The 23,893-nt window shown below is 57.0% G+C and overlaps 1 protein-coding gene and 1 pseudogene across 2 annotated transcripts in view; one reads left to right on the top strand and one right to left on the bottom strand.

Moving 5' to 3' along the window:
- COL2A1 (collagen type II alpha 1 chain) overlaps nt 1-16,863 on the bottom strand; it is a 29,380-nt gene extending 12,517 nt beyond the window's left edge. The window contains exons 1-23 of one of the 2 annotated variants that reach the window (XM_058307889.1): nt 16,539-16,851; nt 12,378-12,584; nt 10,871-10,887; nt 10,680-10,712; nt 10,546-10,578; nt 10,394-10,447; nt 10,135-10,236; nt 9,049-9,126; nt 8,378-8,422; nt 8,217-8,270; nt 7,737-7,790; nt 6,912-6,965; nt 6,461-6,514; nt 6,282-6,335; nt 5,949-5,993; nt 5,390-5,443; nt 2,878-2,922; nt 2,539-2,592; nt 1,223-1,321; nt 925-969; nt 739-837; nt 511-564; nt 14-121 (exon numbers count right to left, since the gene is read on the bottom strand). In XM_058307889.1, the coding sequence (XP_058163872.1) occupies nt 14-121; nt 511-564; nt 739-837; nt 925-969; nt 1,223-1,321; nt 2,539-2,592; nt 2,878-2,922; nt 5,390-5,443; nt 5,949-5,993; nt 6,282-6,335; nt 6,461-6,514; nt 6,912-6,965; nt 7,737-7,790; nt 8,217-8,270; nt 8,378-8,422; nt 9,049-9,126; nt 10,135-10,236; nt 10,394-10,447; nt 10,546-10,578; nt 10,680-10,712; nt 10,871-10,887; nt 12,378-12,584; nt 16,539-16,623 (1,527 nt within the window). In that variant the 5' untranslated portion in view covers nt 16,624-16,851. Of the gene's footprint in view, nt 1-13; nt 122-510; nt 565-738; nt 838-924; nt 970-1,222; nt 1,322-2,538; nt 2,593-2,877; nt 2,923-5,389; nt 5,444-5,948; nt 5,994-6,281; nt 6,336-6,460; nt 6,515-6,911; nt 6,966-7,736; nt 7,791-8,216; nt 8,271-8,377; nt 8,423-9,048; nt 9,127-10,134; nt 10,237-10,393; nt 10,448-10,545; nt 10,579-10,679; nt 10,713-10,870; nt 10,888-12,377; nt 12,585-16,538 lie in introns of both variants that reach the window. The other variant, XM_058307890.1, reaches the window with a different exon arrangement.
- Nucleotides 16,864-18,213: 1,350 nt separating this feature from the next.
- On the top strand, nt 18,214-18,314 carry LOC111767055 (U6 spliceosomal RNA; annotated as a pseudogene).
- Nucleotides 18,315-23,893: the final 5,579 nt, after the last annotated feature.

Below are 23,893 nucleotides of genomic sequence, written 5' to 3' on the forward strand. Positions count from 1 at the left end.
CTGGCCCACTCACTCTCTCTCCGGGGGGACCAACGGGCCCGGCGCCGCCAGGCTCCCCACGAGCACCTCTTTTGCCTTCTTCCCCAGCGGGGCCAGGGGCTCCCTGGGGTCCAGCAGGGCCCTGAGGATCAAAAGAGAATCCCGTGAGCCTTCACCCGGCCCGGGGGGCAAGCCGTGGCCTGGGTGTGGAGGGAGGGGCCTCGGCCGCTGCTACAGGGCCGGGGGCTTGGGGAAGGAGGATCTCGAAGATCGGTCATGGAAAGCGGGGGCGGCCCACGGGGACGAGAGGGCGCGAAGTCCAAGCCCTTCCAGCTGGTTAGGCCAGAGAAGGGAGCTCAGGCCACAGCAGGGTCTTCTCAGCCCTGCTGAGCCTGCCCGCCCCAGGCACCGCCCGAGGGGTCCCGGGCTGGGATGCGGCTTCGGGGGAGGCGGGCAAGGGGTCTGGGGAAATGGCCCTGGGCGGGCGGAGCAGCAGCAGGGAGAGACCCGGGCTCCTGGGCAGATACTCACGGTTTCTCCCTTGGGGCCTTGTTCGCCTTTGAAGCCGGCGATGCCAGGTTCGCCCTGAAGAAAAGCGAAAGGCGGGGGGTCACGTGGACCCTGCCCTCACCCACAGGCGCCCGTTTCAGGTGCCCAGGGAAGGGCGCTGGGGTGAGCCGGGTCAGGTCGGCATGGGACAGAGGCCGCCCGGTTTGAGGCCAGGGACGCCAGGGGGCTCGGGGTTTCCTGGGGTCTTACCGTCTGGCCCTTCGGTCCCAGGGGACCTGTGGCGCCTTGAGGGCCGGGAGGACCCCGGGGTCCAGGGAAGCCAGGAGCACCAGCGATCCCAGGAGCACCCTATGGGCACGGCGGAAGAGAGGAGCATGAGGAGGGGGGCGGGAAGGGCGAGCCCACCCGAGGAGTGGAGTCCGGGCCAGCACTCACCGCTGATCCTTTGGCTCCAGGAATCCCGTCAGTTCCGGGGTTACCCTGAAAAGGGGGGTGTTGTCAGCCTAAAATGAGTGGCAAGCGAGGCGCCCCCCCACCTCCCCGCCCCAGACCAGGGGGGCCGGAGCTGTCCGTCCCAGGGAAGCCCCTGCTGGGTGTTTTTAGGAGGCGACTGGAGACAAGAGGAGACGCGCCTGGCTGGAGACGGGCCGGGCGCTGGGGCCCCCCTCCCTCCTGGTGAAGTACGGGGCCCACAGACCCCAGACCCTTCGGGCCAAAGAGAAGCGGCACTTACAGAGGCGCCGGCGGGCCCGGGGGACCCGGGAGTCCCAGGTTCGCCTCGGGAGCCTTGAGCACCTTCGGGGCCCCGAGCGCCGGTGGGGCCGGCTTCGCCCTGGGAGGAAATAAGGTGGGGGGAGAGATGGAGCGGAGGGGCGCCCCAGGCCGGCCGCTCGCTCGCTCGAGGGAGACTGCGCCCGAGCACGGGTCCGCACACGGGCCCTGCAGCCGCCTTGGCCCCACCTGACCGATGGGCGGGCGGCAGGCCCCGCATCCCCCTCTGTACTGCAAAGCGGGGGGCCTCCGCCTCCCACCCCTCCTCTATTATCTCGCAGAGGAGCCGAGGCCCCCGGAGGCGAACGCCCACTGCCCGGCGCCCGGCCCAGGGCCCGGCTTGGCTGGCATCTGGCTGCTGCGTGAGCCCGGGAGGCCGGCGCGGGCGGGCCGAGGGGCTGCTAACGGCCGTCCAGGTCCCCTCCGCTTCCGGCAACCCTTCCAGCACGGGCCGCCTCTGCTTCTCCTCTCGTGCCTTTTTTTTTTTCCTGAAAGTTCTGACTGGCTGGGGTCTGGGCCCTCTGGTGGCAGGGCCCCTGGCGGGGCTGCTGACCTGCAGCGAGGGCAGCGCCTCCTCAGGTTTCCCCTCACAACACTCTTGCTCCGCATTTGTGATGATTATTTTCTAAAGGTCGGGCCCCCTCACCTTCCTCTGCCCCTCTTCACAATGGGTCTCCTTCACCCGCTCCCCGGGGCCTCAGACACTGTCTGGTTGCCATGGAAACCCCCAGGAGGGGCAAAGCAACCTGATGCCAGTGGCCGCACGGAGGCTCCTTATTCATCTCCTGGCAGCCCCAGCAGAGAATTCCCAGAGAAGCGCGGGCTGGAATCCCTCCTGGGCCGCGGGGCCTTTCCCCGGCCTGGCTGGCCTCCCACTGGCCTCTGCTAATCCTCGCAAGAGCTCGGGGAGTGGGGCCTGCAGAGCCAGGCAGGACTGCGAAGGGGAGACGGGTCTCCTGCCCGGGGACCCTCTCCCCAGCCCTGTTCCCTCAGACCCTCTTCCGGGCCCGGGGTCTCCTTCACTTCCGGGACCCCCTGCCCTTGCGTTCCTGGTCCTCGGCTCCCTCCCAGGCCGCTGGCCTCTGCCTTCCCTGGCTCTGAAGCTGTAACTGCAGCTCCAGCTTCTCATCCTTCCTTCTTACTCTCCCTTCCAGCTGGGGACTGAGAAATACCCGGCTTTTCTCCCCTCAGAAGGGAAGAGGGCAATTAGCAAGGGCTGAGGGGAGAGGGAGCTCCTTGGCGCTCCTGGGTCCACCACTCCAGCAGCGGGGCACGCACCTTGGCACCGGGAGCGCCGGGGAAGCCAGGGCCACCAGCAGGACCGACGGGACCCTGGAGGAGGAAAGGGGTGGAGAGGTGAATGCCAAAGTGGGCCGCCCCACACCCCACACTCCCTCCCGCCCTCGCACGTCCGCCGCGGCTGAACGTCCCCAGATGACCACTGTCCCTGTGCCGGCGTCCCCAGGAAGCTCCAGAGAGACGCCTGGCTTCGCCTGGCTTCAGACGGCGAAGCACGTCTCTAAGGCCAGCGGCGAGAAGCAGACGCTTCTTTGGCTGCCTTCCCCAGCTAGCCTCTCCTAAAAAAACGAAAACCTGCCGAAGATGAAATGCACTTACCGGAGGCCCTGCCGGGCCTGGTTGACCGTCGTTGCCCCTGGCACCCTGTGAGCAACGAGAAGCAAGAGCCGTGGTGAGACGCGCCCTCTCGTCCAGCCACTCGCTGCCCGCCGCCCACCCACCCAGAGACTGTGGGAGACACTGCGTGGGGAGCCCCAGGGCTGAGCGTGAGGTGGCCCCCAATCGAGATGTCGGCGTGGGGGTGGGAGGCAGTGGGGGCTGGTTCTCAGCTTAAACGAAGCTTAGGTTGTTTCACGGCTATTCCTTAAGCTTAGACCCCGACGTCAAGGCCAAGTTACTACGGAAAGACTCCGTGAGCTGGCTGAAGGGAAAATGGAGTAGGTTAAGCAGTCCTGACCTGGCTGAAAGGAAAATGGAGTAGGTTAAGCAGTCCTGACTGGGTGCTTCCTGCCTGCTCGCGGCCTTCTCCACTACCCTCTCTAGACAACCTACTCCTGAGGGACAACAGGCGATGCCAGGAGGCCTGCCGCTGGCTGGGAGAGCGCCGTGCGGGATCAGGGCGCCAGCCACCGGGCCCCAAGGCCGCAGAGAGGCAAGGCTGCCAGTCCTTATCTCCGGTGAGAGGGCTTGCTCCCTGGTTTGTGGTAAGGGCCCCGCAGGGCCCAGGAGCCTCTATGCAAACTCAGGGGCCCTCGTGCTGGTGGGAGATGGCTCCCGTCCCTGGCGGCCGACCCCACAGACCAGGAGGTGACCTTCCCCGGGCCACCTGCTTCTGCCTCTCCTCAGATGCTGAAGGAAAAGGGCACGTCAGGGGGAGCTCATGTTTTAAATAAGATGCAAATCTTCCCCTGGCTGCGGTCCATTTCTCCCCACTGGGACGTGCCAGATTGGCCTTAAACAGCAAGGCAAAAGAAGACTGAGAAAAAAATGCCAGAGAGACAGAAAGCCTTGGGACTGGCCACAGCCCCTCACGGGCCCTCCTGGCCGCTGAGGTGGGGGGTGCTCCTGGGGGGTTCCGGGGCTGGGCCCGAGTGAAGGGGAGCTGCTGGGCTGTCCTGAGAAGAGGGGGCTGGGGTGGGGGCCCCCGGCTCTCCCCGCCGGATGTGGGGGCTCGAGGAGGGCACGTGACCGCGGCAGGCAGAGGCCAATCCCCGGCCTGGCCCTAACGCCAGGCCTGCGAGCTGCCCGCCTCGGTCATGAAGCAGCTGCCTTCGAGGGGTCCAGGCCCCAGAGAGCCCCAGGAGGGCCTTGGGATCTGCTTGGAGGGCAGAGGGAGGAGGGGCGAGGAAGGGCTCACAGGCAACGTCCCCATTGCAAGGCAAATCCTATACTCACCCTGCCAGCCTTGCTGCCGAGGGGCCAGCAACCAGCACAGGGACTTGGGAGAGCAAGGGGAGGGCGCAGGGGGTCTCGACCCCTCCACGCAGCCACGGCGGCTCAGGGCCGTGCTGGGAAGCCGGGAGGCCCGGGTCTCCCTCATCTGCAGAAGCAGTAGGGTTTGCCGGCAGGCCCTGAGCTCGCTGGGACCAGGCACTTGAGCAGCTGGGGCTGACCGAGGAGGGCCGTGGCGGCTTGCCCTTTCACTGATCTACTTTTGAGGAAAGTGGCTGCCAAACAGATACATTCTCTGACCGGCAGCACAGCTGAGTGAGGCTGATTCTCCCGGCCAGGCCTCCTTCACATACCTGCAAGGAGGGTCCTCAGAGCTGGGGTGGTTTGGGGTGCGAAAGCAACAGAAAGCACAGCCTTTCTTTAACGCGGCTTTCGGCGCATCCCCCGCCTGACCAGGCGCCCACGAGAACGCTCCACTGCCTGATGGATCAGAGCTAAGGGCCTCCGCCTCGCACTCTGCACCCTCCACCGGCCCCCAATCCCCTGACCCCCAATCTCCCATAGTAAGTGGGACCCACTGGAGTCTGAGGATGCAAAGCACGGTTTGTCTTAAGCTACTGAACACTTGTGTGCCTTGGCTTCCTTGGACCTAAAATGCGGAGACCAATAGAACCTATATGGTGGGATTTGGGGAAAGATTAGACGAGATGGCGTCTATACGGTATTAAACCCTTGGGGACATGCACATTCGAGGGAATTGCGGTCATCGTCACCAGCCAGTCATCAGTGGCAGCCGGGCTGAATGCCATGCCCCGCAAACTGATGCTCGACTCTGTTCTACTTTTCTAGGACCTCATCCAAGCAACCAGAAAGAACAAAGGGTAGCACAGGGCTGTTGCCAACTTAGGTCTGTCGGTAAATTCAAACTGGACCGACTGGGGAGCGGGTGGCAGTGGAAGGGACAGTCTATCCAATCCAGACTGATCAAGAGTCCAGCTCTCACCAAATAGCCTCCCAGAGCCACCGCTCCTCTGACGGTGCAGATGCAACCTGGGGATTGGGGACCAGCCCGTTCAGAGTGAATTCTCATGGGGATGACAATACTTTACGCCTCCCAGGGTTGCTTCGAGGGCCCAAAGGAATAACCACAGCTGGAAGTGGCATGTAACCTCTAGACAGTGCCAGGAGAACGGCAGCTTTGGGTATGCCAATGACTCACCGCAGCACCGGCAGGGCCGGTCCGTCCTCTCTCACCAGGCAGGCCGCGGGGACCCTAGAACACACAGGAGCACAGCGCACGTGTGAGCTGGTGTAGGGATGCTGTGCGCCACGGCTTTCCCCAGCACGGGAGGAGAGGGAGCGGGCCCGTCCCGGGTAGCGGAGGTGGGGACCTCCCGGCAGGACCCCCTTCCTGACGACTCCCAGACAATTTGTACCACACCCAGCAGAGCACCCCTGTGCCCCCACCCTCACCCACAGGAGCCTTGCTTCAGCTGCATCTTGCCCCTTCGCTAGATGAGCTCCCCGAGATGTTGGGAATAAATAGAATTTGCATCAATTGAAGCATACTTCAAGTGTGCACACAGGGCTGACTGCCTCTTTCAAGGAAATGCTGATGACTCCTTGTACAAGTCATCTGCTGAATACATTTAAATTTTTGCTCACAAGCTGATCAAATCTAAAATGGAACACTGGCTTTCCACCAGGGGAGCTCTGATGGTTACGGTGCAGCCCTTTGCGGGGCGGACGGCTGTCCCGGAGGACGAGGCTCTACTCACCATGGGGCCTGGAGACCCGTTCTCACCAGGGGACCCGCTCTCGCCCTGGAAAAAAGACACACAGGCTCAGCGGACAGGCCCATGCCTGGCCCCCAGAGAAACTCCCCGGGAAGAAGCTGAGAGCTCTGGTCATCTGAGCTGGCACCGACAGACGCAAACTGCAGTTCTGAGGGGCCCAAGTCCCCCCAACGTCAGGCCTGCGGTTTGTCCTGTGGGACTGGGAGTTCCCAAGCAAAACGGAGCTGATATCCTGACTCCACCGAGCTCCACCGCGTGCGCTGGCCTGGGAGGAGAGGATTGCTCCCATGCCCCCGCGTGCTTCCTGGACCTTACCTTCACACCTGGAGCACCGGCTTCTCCCTTAGCACCGTCCAAGCCAGGGTATCCCTGGGTGGGGGGGAGAAAGAACACTCAGCACAGGCCTGGGGCTCAGGGATGGGCCCAAGGCGCCTGGACTAGCCCTTTACTCTCCCCCAGGCACCCCCTTCTTTCCAACATCCCCACCCACTTACTCTGTGGCCTTTCACTCCAGGAAGGCCTGGGGTTCCCGGGAAGCCTCGGGCACCCTGCAATCCAAAGAGGTGGTATTGAGCACGGAGGAGGAGGACAGGGTAAAGTCCACCCTGGGCGGCCCGACAGCCTTGGGAGTCGGCTCCCTCAGCCGCCAACCCCTGCAAGTAGGCGGCTCTTTTCCCAAACCCGGGGTCCCCGCACGGAGCCTGGCCCCGTGCTGTGCAAGACGGATAGAAGTAACCCCTGCCCGGCCCCCTCCGTGGGGCTGTGTTGGGGGTCGCAGTGGGATCATAAGACGTGAAGGCGTGATGACGCATTGAGGAGGTGGTGGTGCTCAGTTTTGGAAAGGAGCTGACTGAACCGATGATCTCGGTTTGAAGCTACTGCCTCAATTCCTAGGAAGTGGGACTCTGGGAAACAGGTTTGAGGGTGGAAAAAGTGGGGTCTCACCTGAGGACCAGGAAGGCCTCTTTCCCCAGATTTTCCAGGTTTTCCAGCTTCACCCTGAAGGGAGAGAGAAATAGCTCGGCTTCCTCAGAAGTGTGGGCAGAGCTTGCCGCCTCCAGAACGGCAGCTCTCCACCCCGTCCTCACGCCCTTTGCCCACCAGGTTCCTCATCTCCCTCACCTCCTTCAGATTCCAGACCCCCTGGGGGCCCTCTGGGGGCAGGAACTGCTCCCTCGGACACCCACACGGGCAAGGGGAAGATGCGCCTGTCCTCAGCAGCCTCTGACTTCCCCTGGCTGGTTTTTTCTCTCCCCTCTTAGCCTCTGCTGGCTGGGCTAGCTCTCTCAAACCTCCAGAGGCTTTGCTGTCGAGTGTTATTCATGGAAGAGTGGGGAGTGCCAACTCTTGTCTCTTCACTTCGTTTGCATCCTTTGTAGACATCCTGACTCAGGCTGAGCTCTCTCTAGCTCATTTACAATTAAGATAACGTTGGGTTGGTTAAAGGTTTCTTTCTTTGTTTTTCTTGCTCCACATCTCCTTCCCCCATGTGTTTTTCCTCTCCCTTCTCTCGTTTCTCAGTTTCCCTTCCTGGGGCTAATGATGTTTTAATTATTTCCCTTCCCATAGGGTCCAAAGCAGTACCCAGGGAACTTGCAAGATAACTCACAACGGCCATATGGCCAGTTTATATTGGTCGCTTTATGACTCACCAATAGGGTCCTGCTACCCTGTGCCAAGCAAAGACTTCCACTGCTCTCCCCGCCACACACCCTCCCCAGGTCCTTTCAAAGGAGGCAGGTGCTCATTTGACTACTTGGTTATACTCACATCATCACCAGGTTTTCCGGGGGGGCCAGGAGGACCCCGGGGACCCATGGGACCCTATAAACAAAGCAAGGGAACTTGAGGTAACTGGAGGGGGAAGACACCCAATCAGCGGACAAAGCTCTGGGATTGTAGCTTTTGGATGCAAGTTCCCCCATAAGGAAGAAAGACACAAAGGTAAAAACCCGCTTGGTGCTGGGAGAGAGCAAAGGTGCAGAGCAGGCCATGGCGGGAGGCAGCAGGCACACAGGCCAGGAGGGGCCCAGCAAGGGGACAGTGGGCCAGAGGTCCTGGTGGCCCTTGCCACATTCGGTTCTCATGAGAACTCCTCCATAGCTAAGAAGTGGCATGTGGCATTTTCTCTGGGTCACTCCACTGTGGGAAAGAGCTAGGCAACCCGGGAGGGGACGGCAGCTGGGGTCTGCGTGGCGTATCCTGAGAGGCGTCCCAGGAGAGGAGGCAGGGCCCGTGGGGGGTACTCACAGAGACTCCAGGTTCCCCAGGTTCCCCAGGATTGCCTTGAAATCCTTGAGGCCCCTACAAAGTAAAGCGAGGACAGGTTGGCCTCCCCAAACTGTGCTAAGACATCAGAGAGCTTGGAAAACATCGGCCGCGATGGAGCGAGAGAAAGACCCAGTACTTACAGGAGCACCGGCAGGGCCGGGAGGTCCTCGGGGTCCCATGGGGCCCTGCATTGGGACAGAGAACGAGGAGCTTCACTGGAAAGCCTTCGCCAGTGGCGCCCCGTGTGCGGCCTCCTCCCAACCCGGGGCCCCAAGGACAAGGAGCTGCCCGGGGGGCAGGGGGCCTACCGCCGCTGCTCCCCTTCATTTCCCACTCCCCAAGCAACCATCTATTTTTATTTATAGGCTCCATTTAGACAGAGAAGCTGGCCTTGCTTGCTCCTGGAAAGCAGCCATGTTTACTAAAGTCTGAGTTTCATTTAGCTTGTGCCAAGCCAGAGCTGCAGGGCTGCGATTTCCTGCTGGAAGTCCTGGATGCTGGAGAACAGTAGCCGCTGTCTGCCTTCTTCAGTTCTCATTCCAAGAGCAATAGCAACGGGCCCTCCAACAGATCAGCCTAGATGCGCCTCTCCATCCTCATTCTTCTTAGCCACTCCAGCGCATCATTCAAGCTGGCACCCACGGCCATTAAAAACCAAATGCTTCGGGCTAACTAAATAGGAGGTTATATAACCTAGGCAGAAGGGCTGCTCTAAGCAATTATCGGTAAAGCAGAGGCTGTCAGATTCTCTGGCTCTGCTAAGGGCCACCCCCTGCCACATGGGGTAGAAGGCGCGGGTGTCTTTTCTTACCATGGGTCCTTGCATCACTCCCATCTGGGCACCGCCAGCCTTCTCATCGAACCCTCCAGTCATCTGCGCAGCAAAGTTCTGCAAAGACAACCGACAATATCAGGAACCCGAGAGCCCCTGGATCTTTCTTCCGTGGTCAAATAAATGATATCTGAAGAGGAAGAACTCGACTTGGATAAATTCTCATTCTTGGAGGCTGACCTAGCATTGAGCAGAATAAACAATGATTCCTGAAAAATAGTTTTGGAAAGGTGTCATCCGCTGACCATAGCATAATCGTTTCCCTGAAAGAAGAAGAGTTATTTGGAGGCTTATCAGTGCCTTGCCTGTCATTTAATAATAAAAAATTATTATAGCATTATTGTAATGACCACTCTTAATTATTATATTATAAAAATTCTGAAGTATTGGATGCACTATTTAGCATCTATTAATTGGGAAAGTTAAGTAAAACATCACTTTTAAAGGCATTTTTAAGGACTGAAATCCCCAGCATGAACTACCTCAGTAAAGGCTGCAGGAGACATCTATGAGCCCATTCAGTTTCAGAATTTAACACACAGCAAACATGGAAATAGCAAGCCTGCAAAAACTGGGCAATAAGGTAATTTTTGGATTGGTTTGAATCCAAAACCCACTTTCGCCACACACCTTTCCTCAGTGGGGTTCTTTCATGAGAATGAATAGTTGCTTGGAATGTACTTGGCAAGGGCCAAGAACAAATGTCTCCCAAGGACAGTGGTCACTCTTCTTCCAGGGAAACACAAGTACCCAGTCATCCTGTCCCCCGTCCACCCCTCTCCCCAAGAATCGACCACACGGACAGACGCCAGGGAGCCAGGTAACTGAACACCTTCTTTGCCAAAGCCCAGTGAGTGAAAAAAAAAAAAAAAAAAGGCAGCCCTTAGCACCACAGTCTCATGCCTAATTTGTGATTCCACTAAATTATAGGCTTTGGGGAGAGAGGCTATGTACACACCGCCACTGCCGGCAGTCCTGGGAGCCTGCCAGGTAAGTGCGAGTAGCAATTTAGAAGCCACATGTCTGGAGGGGCAGCTGGAAGGAAGGGGAAGGAAGGATACTCACTCCACCAAGGCCAGGGGGGCCTGGGGGGCCAGGAGGGCCAGGGGGGCCCGGGTTGCCAGGGGTCCCAGGTTCTCCATCTTTGCCACGAGGTCCGGGAGCACCCTTGGCAGAAGAGAAAAAAGGCACCACGGTGACACAGTGTTTATTCGAGAACCATCTGCCCACCAGGTGCCCTGGAGGAGGTGGCCAGGTATGGAGGAGAGGGGCTTAGAGGACCTGGGAGGCCACAAGGGTCACGAGGGGCTGCTTCTCTACTCACTTTTTCACCTTTGTCGCCACGATCACCTCTGGGGCCTTGTTCACCTGCAGGTCCCTGAAGGTAAAGAAAACGGTGAGGTGGTGGCAGGGCCAGGGACCTGCCAGTCGTGGGCTTGGATGCCAGAGGGGGAAGGGCATCTCTCCCTTCCTTACCTGAGGCCCAGGGGGTCCTAAGGGTCCTACCACCTGTGAGAAAGAGACCCACGGACGGCAAGTTAGAGGCCAGCACAGAGAAATGGCCTGTCCAGAGCAGCAGGTGCAGCAGCGTGAGAAGAATTTATACTTACATCCTTGATGTCTCCAGGTTCTCCTTTCTGTCCCTGAAATATGAAAAGCCGAGTGAGCCCACTAAGTTGCAGGTACCTGACCCTGCCCAGCCGCCCCACCAGGCCACTTCTGATGTCTAAAGGAGTCTACAGAATCTCAGCATTGCTGAAGAAGGAAATACACAGACTCAAACAAACAACAAAAATCTCACCTTTGGTCCTGGTTGCCCTGTCAGGGAGGACAAGAGGGGAGGGGGAGGAGAATGTAAGATTCATGAGATGGATAAATGCAAGCTAATGTCACTCAGATACTCTTTAGGACATCAAACAAAGAAAAGGACACAACCAAGGAAGGAGGCAGATTCTTGTAACCTCTCTGTTGGGGTGTTAGGGTCACTGGGGTCCTGGAATGGCTGAGGTTCCATCCCATGAGGAATGGACGTGACCCAGACTTTGTTATTCAAAAAGCATTCAGTGTGCAAAAGAATAGAGCAAGGAAGGTACTAGGAGAAAGTGAAGATCTATGCAGTGACAGGGGAGAAAAGCACCCAAAACAGAACAGCCAGGCTGTCCCCACACCTCCAGGGTAGGAAGCCCCTCCCATACCCCACCCCCTCCCACCAGAAGAACGAGGTACTTAGAAAGGTCTTACGTTAGAGCTGTGCCTCCTTGAAGCAAATACAAAAAGACAGCAGGGCATAGGATTACACAGTGCACTGCAGCCGTCACCAGCCCCGATCAAGGACCCCTTCCCCTCTGCAGCAGCAAAACAGTCAGGGCAATCAACTCTTCACTCACATGGGCCCCTTCAAAAATGACCTGGGAATCTGCATCAGAAAAACAGCTTCCCCAAGGAGCCAGTGTTGGCGAAGTGTTAAGGAAAGGCAACTTCTCGCTTCCCTTTCAATTGTCTTCTCTACCTTGAGCAGGAAGGGAACGCTGAGGGCCAGCCAAGCAGCCCAGATATGTGACCCCAACCCACCTGCAGGAAGATAGGGTCAATTTTTGAGCGCTGGGGAGGGATCCCCTACACCCACATCATCTGCCAGCGCTGGTTCCAGCTGGGATTTAATAACTACCCAGCAGAGTGCAGCCACACGAGCTCTGCCCTAGCCCCTGCTCTGTCCTTCACCACCAGAACACTGGAAGTCCAGCCCCTTCTCCTCTTTATTGGTGGTCAACCCAAGAGAATTAAAATAATAAATAAATGAATAGGAAACTACCACCAAAGTTCCATGCTTCAAAGAGGGAAGCTGTCTCCCCTTTTTCCCCATGGTTGGCAGAGGTTTTCTCTGTTCTGAAGAGCACATATGTGTTCTACGGAAAAGACCAGGTATGGGCAACAGAGGAGGCATTCATTTGTGATGTGGCCAGAGCATTCAACCTCCATCGTGGCTCTGGTAATTCACAGAGATGATTCCAGAGAGGATGTTTTGTGAAATCACATCTGTGCCTCCCTGCCTCCCATAACCACATTTTTTGGAGGTGTTAGGCAAAGAAGGACTCCTAGGGGATCAAAGACTCACTCGGTTTCAACCTGTGGCACCATGTGGCCGAGTGAGCACGCGAGAAGTAGCCTTTCCTTGCTGCCCCAGCTGCTGGGGTGCCATGGATAACCAGCCCCTCTGCTTTGCAGAGATGACCGGCATCCATGGGAGGGCATTTGCTACGCTTGCAAGTAATTTATTTATGTGGAAGAAGAAATAAATAAATTACGACCACTGGCAGTGGCGAGGTCAGCGGGGCAGATGGGGCAGCACTCTCCGAAGGGGATCTCGGGGCTGAGGCAGTCTTTCATGTCTTCACAGATTATGTCGTCGCAGAGGACAGTCCCAGAGTCACAGACACAGATGCGGCAGGGCTCGGGCTTCCACACATCCTTATCATTATACCTCTCCCCATCCTGCACACAGCCGCCAGCCTTCTCTGCACCAAGGGTGGGGTGGGGAAGCAGAGCGTCAGGGGAAGGAGGGGGCGGGGAGCCAGAAGAGAAAAAGAGAAAGTAGTTGCCATCAACTCGACATAATTCACAGACCGAAGAAAGGGCTGGGGCCACGGGAGCAGGGGACATAAACACTACGGCTTTAAGAGATCATTCATTCTTCCACGGATTCAGCGAGTATTTGTCGTGTGCCCTGCACTGTGCTCTCTATCCAGCAGTGAAATTCCTGATCGGCAGTGAGGTTGGAGTGGGAGTGCGGCCCCTACTGTACCGTATTCTCTTCACCCATCTAGCAGGTGGGAGACATGGGGGGAGGGGGAGATGGGGGAGGGGAGTCTCTGGGACTGTAGAAATAGAGGAAATAGGAAGTGGTGAGAGCCCCTCACGCAGGGCAGAGAAACCTTTCGTCTGCCTTCCTCTAGGAAATATGGGATTGCTAAATACAACTGACAGCTGTTGACTGAAAAAGAATGTAGATCTTCTACCCACAAAAATTAGAATCTATAAAGAGCCAGTTTCCAAAAGTGGACGTATAACTCGGGGGGGGGGGGGGGGGGGGGCATGCCAAAGGAGAAGAAAGGAGCCATTAGAATCAGGCTCTGGTCCCATTCTCAAACCACACCAGGATTAGGACCAATTTGGGGAGGGGGCAGGCTAGTAAATGCCTCGGGGGTCCTCCAGCTGTAGCCCTCCCTGAGGCCGGCGCTCCGTCGGCGGGTCAAGGAGCTTTGAAGGCCGGGCCTCGGTTGAGATCGGCCAGTGCAGGCCTGGCCTCATCCAAGAACGCAGAGCGAGAGCGGCGCAGACCCGTGCCCTCGCGGCCGTCTGGAACTCCCGCGGCCAATGAAACCTGTGCGGACAACAGCGCTCCTTCGAGAGCCAGGGCCGAGGAGCCTGTACCACGTGCTCGGGAGGGCCCGGCGCTGTTTTTCTCATCAAAAATCCCCAAAGCAACGGCGGCGGCAGCAGGGGATGAAAAATAGCAGAGACCCAAACCAGGTGGGCGGAGAAAGAAACGGGCCTGCCCACTGCTCTTCAAGGAGGCTCTGAAACTCCAAAGATAAACGTTTCTTTTTTCTTTTCCACTAGAAGAAATCTACCTAGTCTTTAGGCGAGATAATAGCGGGAGCGGGGTGGGGGGGTCCCCGGGGAGCCGCAGAAGCTGCCGGGACCCACCCTCCGCTGAAATAGCCGCGGCTGTGGAAAGCCGGCAGACCCCGAGGGGGCGGAGGAGATGGGGGTGGATCGACTGACGGCCTCCGGGCCGGACTCGGGAAGAGCGCGCCCTCACCCGAGAGGGCTCAGGAAGGGAAAAGGGGGAAACGCTGGGAGAGGGAGGGTCCCTGAACTCCCATCCGATTTCCCGAGGAAGCGCGGCCTGGGGATGCGGGAGGGTGGGGGGTGGCGAGAGCTGCGGGGTGACCCTTCGTGGCAGTGGCTCTGGACGCTGATCGCCCACAGACACTGGCAGGGCGTAAAAAGTGGGATTCGATAGCCGCCTCTGAAAGGAGCCAGCACCGTAACCGGATCCCCTAGGTGCGGGCGCAGGAGCCCAGGACCCGCAGAGTTGCTGCTGGAAAGCGGCGGCCGATAGCATCCCGCGCGGGATCGGGTTCCCCTCATTACGCCCGCGCGGCACAAGCGATTCTTTGTGGCAGGCCAATGAAAAAGCTCCCTCTTTCGGGGAACTGTTTTTGCTTCGTGGCGGCTTTGCGCAGGGCCGGAGCCCGGGAGGTGGCGGCAGCCGGGCACAGGGGGGGCATTGTGGGAGAGGGGGTCGCGGAGTCCGGGGGAAGCCACCGCACCTCGCTCTCATGAATGGGCTTTTCTCGAGCGCACACAGAGCCCGATTCACAGGTCTCTGCGCGGAACCAGTTTAAATAAATACGGCAGCGTTTCAGCCCCATCTGGAAGCCATCGCTGCCAATCTCCCAACGCAAACAAGCCTCACAAAGGACTGAGGTCTCTCCCCTGAGCCGAGGGGCACTTTCCTGAGCGGCGAGAGCCGGGAAATGCAGATGTGGGGCAAAGACGCCGCCGCCAATAAGGTTCTCAAGCCCGTGGAGAGACGACGAGGAGGAGAGGCGGGCCCGAGCCCGGGGTTGCTGACATTCCTGCCCTCGGCGCAGACCGCGCCTTTCCCCACGTCACGTCTGCGGGGGTGCAGACCCAGGGATTTGGGGGCGGAGAGAGGGTGGGAGAAGGAGCGCCGTTTGCAGAGGTGGGATGCGCCTGGGCGCAAAGTCAGCAGTCAGCGGCTCGGGTGCAGAATTACACGCCGCCTGGGAGGAGGAGGAGCGACTGGAAAGTTTGCACCCGAGGAACGATGGAATTCACTCCATCCCGGGAAAGATGCGGCGGTGAGACGGTTCTGCTGCTAATAGCGCCTCTAATACCGGGGAGAGACTTGGGGGACTATTTTAGGGTCACTCAATTAACTCCAGTATGCGCTAAGGCAGAAGTCAGTCAAGAAGACAACTTTACAGGATGTGTGCGTGTGCAATTAGGACAAAAATGTAATCGGCCCGAGAGGAGGCCCCGTACAGATTCGCCGTATTCCCCAAGAGGGCAGGAGCACGCCGCCCAGCGCACCAGGGGGACACCAGGCCGGGGTCTCTCGCCCCCGCCCAGGTCAGCCCACTTAAAGAACAGAAAGTCCTCCTGGGCCCGCCGCCTTCCATCCCGTCCCTGGAGACCGCCTGGTCTGGGGCGGGAGGGAGCGGCAAAGGGACTTTGATTCTCGCCTCCTCCCCAGGTTTGCCTGAGATTGATTTACAATCTGTAACATACAAAGACAGGACTGGAATCCCAGCCGTCGGAAACGTGCCCAAACACGTGGAAAATAAAAACCCTTTCTACCTAATACACTTTCCAGGCTTCGTTTGTCCTGAATATAATCCCAGACAGTGGGACTTGACCAAAGGAGGTGGCGAAAGATGCCGCCCGCACCGCGTTTGAACCAGACTGTAAAACTGCCTTCTCTAACTGTACTCGGCTAAGATAGTTATAGCCCTCGACCAGCCGCGCCCCCTCTCCTGCCACATTGACACACACACACACACACACACACACACACACACACACACACACACACACACACACACACACACCAGCCTGGGTCGGTGAGTCCCAAAGTCTTGGAAAAGCTACTCATTGTAGAGCCTGGGGACTGGGGGCGGCAGCGGGGAGGGGACGCAATTTTCGAAGGCGTTTGAAGAACCGGCTCTGAATGGAATGTAATCGCCCTTCTCCTACGGGAAGTTTCGAGACCCGTTTAGAGAAGAGAGGCGAGGAGAAAGCCGAGAGGCAAACGAGGGCTTCGCCTAGCTGCGGGGGGAGCCGGGCGGGAGAGAGGACTCCAGAGAAGCTGAGGTCTCCGAGCGCCTCTCCGAAGCCTTCGTGGCCTCGCAGGTCGACCGCTTTCCGAGCGTCCCCTTTGTCTACCTCCTCTTTCAACACCCCAGCCATCGGCCCTTGGACACGACGGCGAAGTTAACCCCTTGGCGCTTGCTCGCCTCCTTGCTCGCGCTCTCTGCCCTAGTTCTGCTGAGATCGATGGGCCGCGACCTGTTTTGCTTAAGTCAGAGTGCCTCGGCGAGGCAAGCTGCGAGCGTGTGCGCCTGATTATCAAGCGGCAGGAAAAAAGCGCTCTTAAATCTGTGCGCAAACCTCTCGCGTCCAGCAGTTTGCATATTCAATATTCCTGTGCAACGGGGGGACACCAGCTCGGAGGACGCTGGGACTGAGCCCCTGACTCGCAGACCTCGGCTGGGCGAGCATCCGCGCATCGTGCGCCCAAAGTGTCGGCGGGGCACGGCCCGGGGAGCCGCTCGAACCCGGACCTGCAGTCCGCACGCTCGAGACCCGGAGCGGGGCTGGGGAGCAGGGCGCGGAGGGCCGTACCGAGGGGAGGCGGGCGGGGGCGGGGGGCGACTTACGGACATCCCGGCCCTGACACCGAAGGACAGCGGCGACGAGCAGCGTCAGCAGCACCAGCGTCTGGGGAGCCCCGAGGCGGATCATGGCTCCCCGCGGGGGCCTGGCGGAGCCCGGCGCTGGCGGAGCTCAGCTAGGCGGCAGGAGCACGGCGCGGGTCCGGGTTTCTACCGCGTCCTCATGCAGGAGGCCCTCGGAGCAGGAGGAGGAGGCGGAAGACCCGGCGGCCCAGCGGCGCTCTGCGTCTTCTCCGCCGCTCCGCGCCGGTTATATGCGCCCCGCGGCTCTCCAGGCTGGCGAACTCGCCCAAACCGCGGGCCGCCCCCCGCCCCCAGCCCCCCGCCGGGCTGTAACCTGAGACCCCGCCCCGAAGCCCGTCGGGCCCTGCCAGAGCCCGCACCTGCCGGGGCCCGAACCCCCCTCTCCACGATCCCGGCTCCCCGCCCCCAAGCCCTAGTGTTCAGCGTGGCCTGACCGGACCCGGCGCAGAGACGGCCCCCGGGGCCCATCCCCACCCGGGACTGCGACGCTGCCCCCTCCGACCACAGGCGGGAAGGGGGGCCTGCGGCCCCTCCCCTCGGAGCTCTGCCCGGGGTGGACGGGCGGGGGGTGTTTGTAGAGGCGCAGCCTAGGAGCCCTAGACCTTGGATGGAAAAGAGATGGGAGGGAGGAGGGAAAGCGGTAGAAAGGGGCAGCGCAGGGCTGGGGCTCCTCCGCGTGGGGCTCGCGGGGTGGAGTGGGCAGGGGAGAGCCTGCGAAGTTATCCGGAGCCCTCAGTCTTGGAGAGGGGTATCCCCGTTGGGGGGGGGTTGCCTCGACCTGTCTCCTAGCCCCTTCCCGGTGTACCTCGGTCCCGGGGTCCCACCTGGAGGGCCAGAGCGACAGCCCCCTCCCCGCCCCTCCCCCGTCCTGCTATGCGATGAAAGAGGCTTCTCTGGAGCCTCAGCAGATGTTGGCCGGAGCCCACGGCCGGGAAAAGGGCCGGTGTGTTACTACACAGAAGACCTGTGTGAAGGTGGCGGGGGGGGGGCAGGGACCGGCCGAGGAAGGGGGCTGGAGCTGCCGAGCGAGCCGAGACTAAACGGTGCACGCTGCCGGGCTGGGGGACTGTCTCGTTCCAGGCTCAGACGTGGTGTCTGCTCTTCCTGGCTTGAGTCCGGGAGTCCCCGGGGGGGAGTGGGCGCAGCCGGCCGGGCCAAGCACCTCAGGCCAGGGACGATTGGTCTCTGCTGCCGCCCTGGCCGGAGAGCAAGGAGGCCGCTCCAGCTGGACCGAGTTCTGTGAGCCGGAGGAGAAGCGCCAGAATTTCCTAGTTGCGCCCCTGGCCGCCTGCGTCCCGCCTAACCTGGCCTTCCCGGGTGAGCTCCCTACGGCATCTTAGCCCAAACTCTGCCTTCTCCCCAGGGCTGAGCTGAGCTCTTCTGGGGCCTGGAGTCTCCTTTGATACCAGGGAGGAAAACTCCCAAACTTCTTAGCTCACATATCAGCTCTGCCCCTGGGGATTGCAGTGCCTCCAAAGAACTTTAGGTAAAATGCAAAACTTTCAAGAAACCCAGAAGTTGGGGTCTCACTTAGCCAGAGCCTCCCCTTCCTGGCAGTTGGTTTCCAGGAGCTTTCCTCCCAATGCTGAGAGCCCTGGAGGAAACCATTCCTACCATCCAGGCCTCAAGTTTCTGTAAAAGCTTCTGCACCTCCTTTTAAGCTTCTTGGCGATGCAGAGATTAGCATGGCCCCTGCACAAGGATGACATGCAAATTCATGAAGCGTTCCATATTTTTAGGCCATGGTGCAGCGATGCCCAGAGGTGTACTCACCAGATGCAATGGATGTGTCATGATGATGGGGGAGAGTGTTGCTGTGGGGGGAGTGGTGGGATGGGGGCGGTGGGGGTGAATGGGGACCTCATATTTTTTTAATGTAATATTTCTTAAAAAATGAATAAATAAAATTAAAAAAAAAACAAAACTGAGGCATGTTTCAAAGTGAGCTAGTTCCGTGGGCAGCAAAGTGGGGCACACTTCTCTTGATTCTTTATCCTCTAACTTTGCAATTTATTTTTGCCCATGGACTGTGTCTGCATATAAGAACTCGGGACTCTTTCCAGTAATCATGATCCATCAGTGAATACAAAGTTTATTTCTCCACTCCCTGTGGAAAATTTTTTCATCAGCGATAGGACTAGACAAAAGACTCTGAAACTAAAATAAACTATGGAAATTATTTAAATTCTAAAACCAACTAAACTCCCAATATTAATATCCTGCCATCTATGAATCTCAACAACTACAATTTCAAAACCTCTAATTTGTAACTCAAACTGGAATTGAATTTATTTGTGGTGGAAAAAAAAAACAAACAAACCAAAAACCCCACTGATGTGGCAATCACTTATCCAGCAATCTTATGTCCAGAACATAGCCAAGAAACAGGAAAGAGGGGGAAATAAGCCTCCAAACAGCCAGAATTCATGTTATGTATTAAAGCTTGTGTATTTTCTACTCTCCTGTGATTCCCTCTCACAGGTATTGTTGCCTGACCTCACAGTTTAGATATAGAAAAATAGAAATGGGTAGGAGTGCAAGTGTTGGGTGAAAGTACAGTAAAGAGCAACAAGAAGGGACAGTAAGAGAAAACAAAAAAGCAATATGAAGTTGACACAATGAATGAAAATCATGGTAGCTGCGGGTCAGCGAGGATGAGGGTGGAGACTCTACATTCTTCAGTGGTTCCAGGGAGGATTCCTCATTGACAAGCCTCTGCTGCAGGCACTGAGGTTCGTATTAATGAACTTAAATGCTATTTTAAGTGTAATACAGCTTCTTTGAGGTATTCCATTGTAGAAAGGTATTCATTAAACGTAATGAAAATAAATGCTCATTCATTTAATGCACAAAACCTTATATCATAGCACTGTCAGATAGATGAGGAAACACTGCGGTTTCTAGATTGTTGAACTAGAAGCAAACAGCTTCTGTTTTCCCCACGGGGTTAGTCTTTGTCCTGACAGAATGAGGGCATCAATGGCTGAGGGCAAAGGTCCCACATGACCATCATTCGCCTACATCTGTAGGTGCAGTACACCCAAAGATAGGTGCCACAGGTAGAGATTAAACAGAAGGCAGTGCATCTATCCAAAAGCAAACCAGCTCAGTGAAACAGATGGATTAAGCCAGCAATTTTGTGTTGCCCAGATAAAATAACTGTTTGACTATTTTTCTCTCTCGTTGTAGACGCAGCCCTGTTGAGGAAGATATTTGTAGGTGGGCTGTAAAGAAAAGACCTCTTTTTCTCGGGTCCCAAATCCCATTTAAAAATAGTGAGAGAGTAGGGAGGGTTTCACATTCCAGAGAGGCAAGCCCACCCCAAATATGACAGGTGGTGAATGTGCACTCTTCCAGAGGCGGCCGAGCGGTGGAGGGAGCCCAGAGCTGGCTCGCCCACTGACAGAGCTGCTGTTGCTCGGGCTTGGCTCAGACATCCCTTCAAGACGTGCTTATGTTTTCCTTTGGCATTTTTAGGGCAGAGTCACAGGGTCGGGACTGTCCAGGATAGGGTTTCCAGATTTATGGTGTACATTCCATTCCCTAGCCGTAGAAGTGTGCGGCTGCGTTCTCCAATGCAAACAGCATTAAGAATCCCACCCAGTCTCCTCCATCCTGTCCGGGTGCCACACTCATTCAGTCTAGCACTCGTCCTGATGACCTGCTCCTATAGGAAAGTGGTACACAGAGAACATTGAGATACTGCCTCTGAATCTGTAAGAGAAACAAGAAGAAGATGATGGTAAAAGATGCTATAAGAAATATGCTACCCTAAACACCAAAATTCAAAGAGCACAGAAAGAAAGAAGAGAAAGAAGGGCATTTGGAAACCAGTGTGCTGGGAAAGGTTTCTTGGGAGAAACCAAGTGGGTCTCCAGGGATGGATGGGGTTTGAAATGCAGGGGTGGGGGAGAGGACAGGCTGGCTCTTGTACAAAAGCAAAGGAGGGCAGCTGGACCAGAAGGCTTGGCACGTCTTCCAGAGCAGTGTGGAGGCAGCTGCTGGGGTCCCTGGGCATGAGACATGATGAGATGGAGGGTTCTCATCGAGTCCAGCTCAGACCTGGTTTTCTTGCCTACCTTTCTTCACCCTTGGACTTATTTCCTACTAGATAGGCCTTTGGGAGTAAAGAGAAAGACGTCTTTGAACAATTGCCTGGTTTTCTTTTTAAGACGTACTTTGTGAAGACATGGCTATGTCCTTAGTACTGAAAAAAGCTTTCTATTTCACTCTTTGCTTGTTGTTTACAAAACCTTTTGACACAAAGTCATGCCCTTTCTCCACGCATCTCCTTTTTGGCCTTAAGAATCATGTGCCTCCTCCTAATATCAGCTCTTGATGGTTCTGGGACAAAGAGAAGAACACAAATGTCCAGATGAAGAGATAGTCAAGTACTCCCAGCCAGAAATTACAGAAGAAACTGTTCCACCCCAGTTGGTCATCAGGTCCTGTATCAGTCAGCCAAAGGGGTGCTGATGCAAAATACCAGAAATTGGTTGGTTTTTATAAAGGGTATTTATGTGGAGTAGGAGCTTACAGATACCAGGCCATAAAGCATAAGTTACTTCCCTCACTAAAGTCTATTTTCACGTGTTGGAGCAAGATGGCTGCCGATATCTGTGAGGGTTCAGGCTTCCTGGGTTCCTCTGGGCTCAGCTCCTCTGTTTTCTCCACAAGGTCAGCGGTAAACTATCAGGTGAATGGCTCTGTCTCTCTCCCTGGGGTTTCTGCCGTGTCTAAGGAGCCGTCTCTTCTCCTCTGTGTTCTTCTCCTGGCTCAGGTCCTCTCCTTCCAGGGCTTGCTTCTCTTTCCTCTGAGTGTTGACTCTCTGGGGCTCCAGCTTAAGGCTTCAGCATCAAACTCCAACATCAAAACTCCAACATCAGAAACCCCAGGGAGAGAGACACAGCCTTTCACCTGGTAGCCTACAGCTGACCTTGTGGAGAGAGGCAAAGTCTAGAGAGCCTTGGTCTACAGCTGACCTTGTGGAGAAAAGAGAAGCGTTGAGCCCAGAGGAACCCAGGAAGCCTGAACCCTCGCAGATGTCAGCAGCCATCTTGGCCAACAATTGGAAATAGACTTTGGTGAGGGAAGTACCTTTTGCTTTATGGCCTGGTATCTGTAAGCTCCTACCCCAGTCCTGGTATCAAGCTGTATTAGTCAGCGTTCTCTAGGGAAACAGAATCAACAAGGGATATCTGTTAATAGTATGTGATTCTATAAGAGTCTCTCATGCAGCCGTGGGCATGCACAAATCCAGGTTCCGCAGGCAGCCTGCAACCAGCAGTTGCAATGAAAGTCCAATGAAGGTTCTTAATGAGTTCTGGGAGGTACTGGCTGTCCAAAGACGAGCTGGGAAATTCTCTTCAATGCTGGAATCACTTCCCCTTTTAAGGCATTCAGCTGATTGGGTTAAGCGTCACTCACCGCTGATGCAATCTCCTTGCTTTATGTAATTATAACCAGCTATCTATGCTCTACCACTGCAGTAAAGTCAATGGTTACTAAAGTCCATAAATGCCCTTGTATTAAAGTTAGCCCAGTGCTTGTTTGATCAAACAACTGGGCACAATTACCTGGCTGAGTTGACACAACAGCCTAACCATCACAGATCTCAAGTGTCTCTAGGGGCCAGAGAGCATTATCTTTGGACAGTTGTTAAGCAATGGCAAGGTGCAGTGGTCCCAGGGGTCAAGTCTTCTGACCTGTGGCTCTGGACATGTGAAAATGGGTGGTTTCTCCCCCTCCTCTCCCTCCTGCCCTTAACTCTTGAGGCACTGATGCAGAGCCAGTACCATGGAATTGTGTAGTTATACATTCATTTGTACATGTCTCTCTCTATCAGGCATGTAGACAAATCTCATGGGAGCTTAGTCACACACCTCCTTGAGGACAGGGGAGCATAACTTAGACATTTAAAATCTTCCTACAGTGCTGTCACATAGTAGGTGCTCTAATTCTTGCAACTGGACATATGGTCCATGGACCAGCAGCGACATTCTACCCTGGAGAGCTTATTAAAAAAGCAAAATCTACAAAATCAGAATCTGCATTTTACCAGTATCCCCAGAGGGCACACATGCCCAGTAAGTTTGGGGACACACTGGCCTCCTTATTGTGGGCTGGGTATTTGGGCCCTGGCTAATGAAGAGGGTGTGGTCTGCAGTAACAGATGACCAGGCTCCTAAGTGGGTTCGATGGGCTCATGGCGAGGAGAGAACCTGAGTTAAGGGTGGCAGAAGGGAGAAGGGAATTGAGGGGGAGGGACAGAGAGAGGGCTGTAGAGGCAGTGACACGGGCCTGACTGGGCAGCCTGCTGCTGGGGTGTTAGCCTGCTGTCTCTTGGCATCACCTAAAACAGGTGGGAGGTCACTTCTCCTGGGTCCCATTTCTCCATTTGGGATTGGGATCAGTGCCAGGAAGAGACTGCCCAGGACTAGAGCCCGAGTCCTGAATTCCACGGAGAGTCAGGGCAGAGCGGGGAGGGAGGCAGATTCTGACTCTGTACCTCTTTCCCAACTGCCTCCCCTCCGCCCTCCCCCTTGCAGACTCCTGCATGAACTCCTCCTGGGTGGGAAGGTCACGGAAAGCCAGGCCTTCGATGGAGAGGTCTCCAGGCCTAGCAGGACCGTCTCACCTAGAGAAATCCAGGGGCCTGACACTGAGGCGATTCTGCTCTCGTCGACAGGACGGGCCCACCCTCCAGGAAGTCCCTTAAAAGCTCAAGAGAACTGCCAAAAGCAGGACAGCGCGTGCCGCCCTTCCCCGCACCCTGCTCCTGGCGCGTCCGTGCCTGGGTCCCGTGTGCCAGGGAAGGGCCAGGCCCCCACCCCTTCCCCACCACTGCCTCAATACATGTGATTGCTAAAAAAAAGAGAAGAAGCCAGGGCCCCCGTATACTCTGGACCCCTCAGCACATCTCCTTCTCCGGCCTTCAAGCGGCATCTTGGCTGACAGCCCACCCCCTGCCCTTGACACCTTCCCCGCTGGGCTCGAACCCTTGGGGTCCTTTCTCACCCTTGTCTTCCTTACCATCCCCTCCTGCCTCTTGTTCCTCTGCCGTCGTTCCCTCCACTTGGCTGCGTTGCGCACCACCACTGCGCTGGGGCCCTTGCTAGGTGGCAAGGGGCCACGAAGAAAGATCTGTTAGAGCGCCTGCCTCAGGGAGATCCCGCCTCTCAGGGGAAGGGAGATAGTCACATGAAAAGCCAGCTCTGGGACAAGCTCAGATGCATTGTTCTGTGAGGAGACGTGAGGTGTGCTGGTGTAGCTCAAGGCAATGCCCTACGCAGAAGCTCCCAGCAGCTCTTCTTACA

Source organism: Dasypus novemcinctus, chromosome 12 (assembly GCF_030445035.2).
Source record: "Dasypus novemcinctus isolate mDasNov1 chromosome 12, mDasNov1.1.hap2, whole genome shotgun sequence".
Lineage (NCBI taxonomy): Eukaryota > Metazoa > Chordata > Mammalia > Cingulata > Dasypodidae > Dasypus > Dasypus novemcinctus.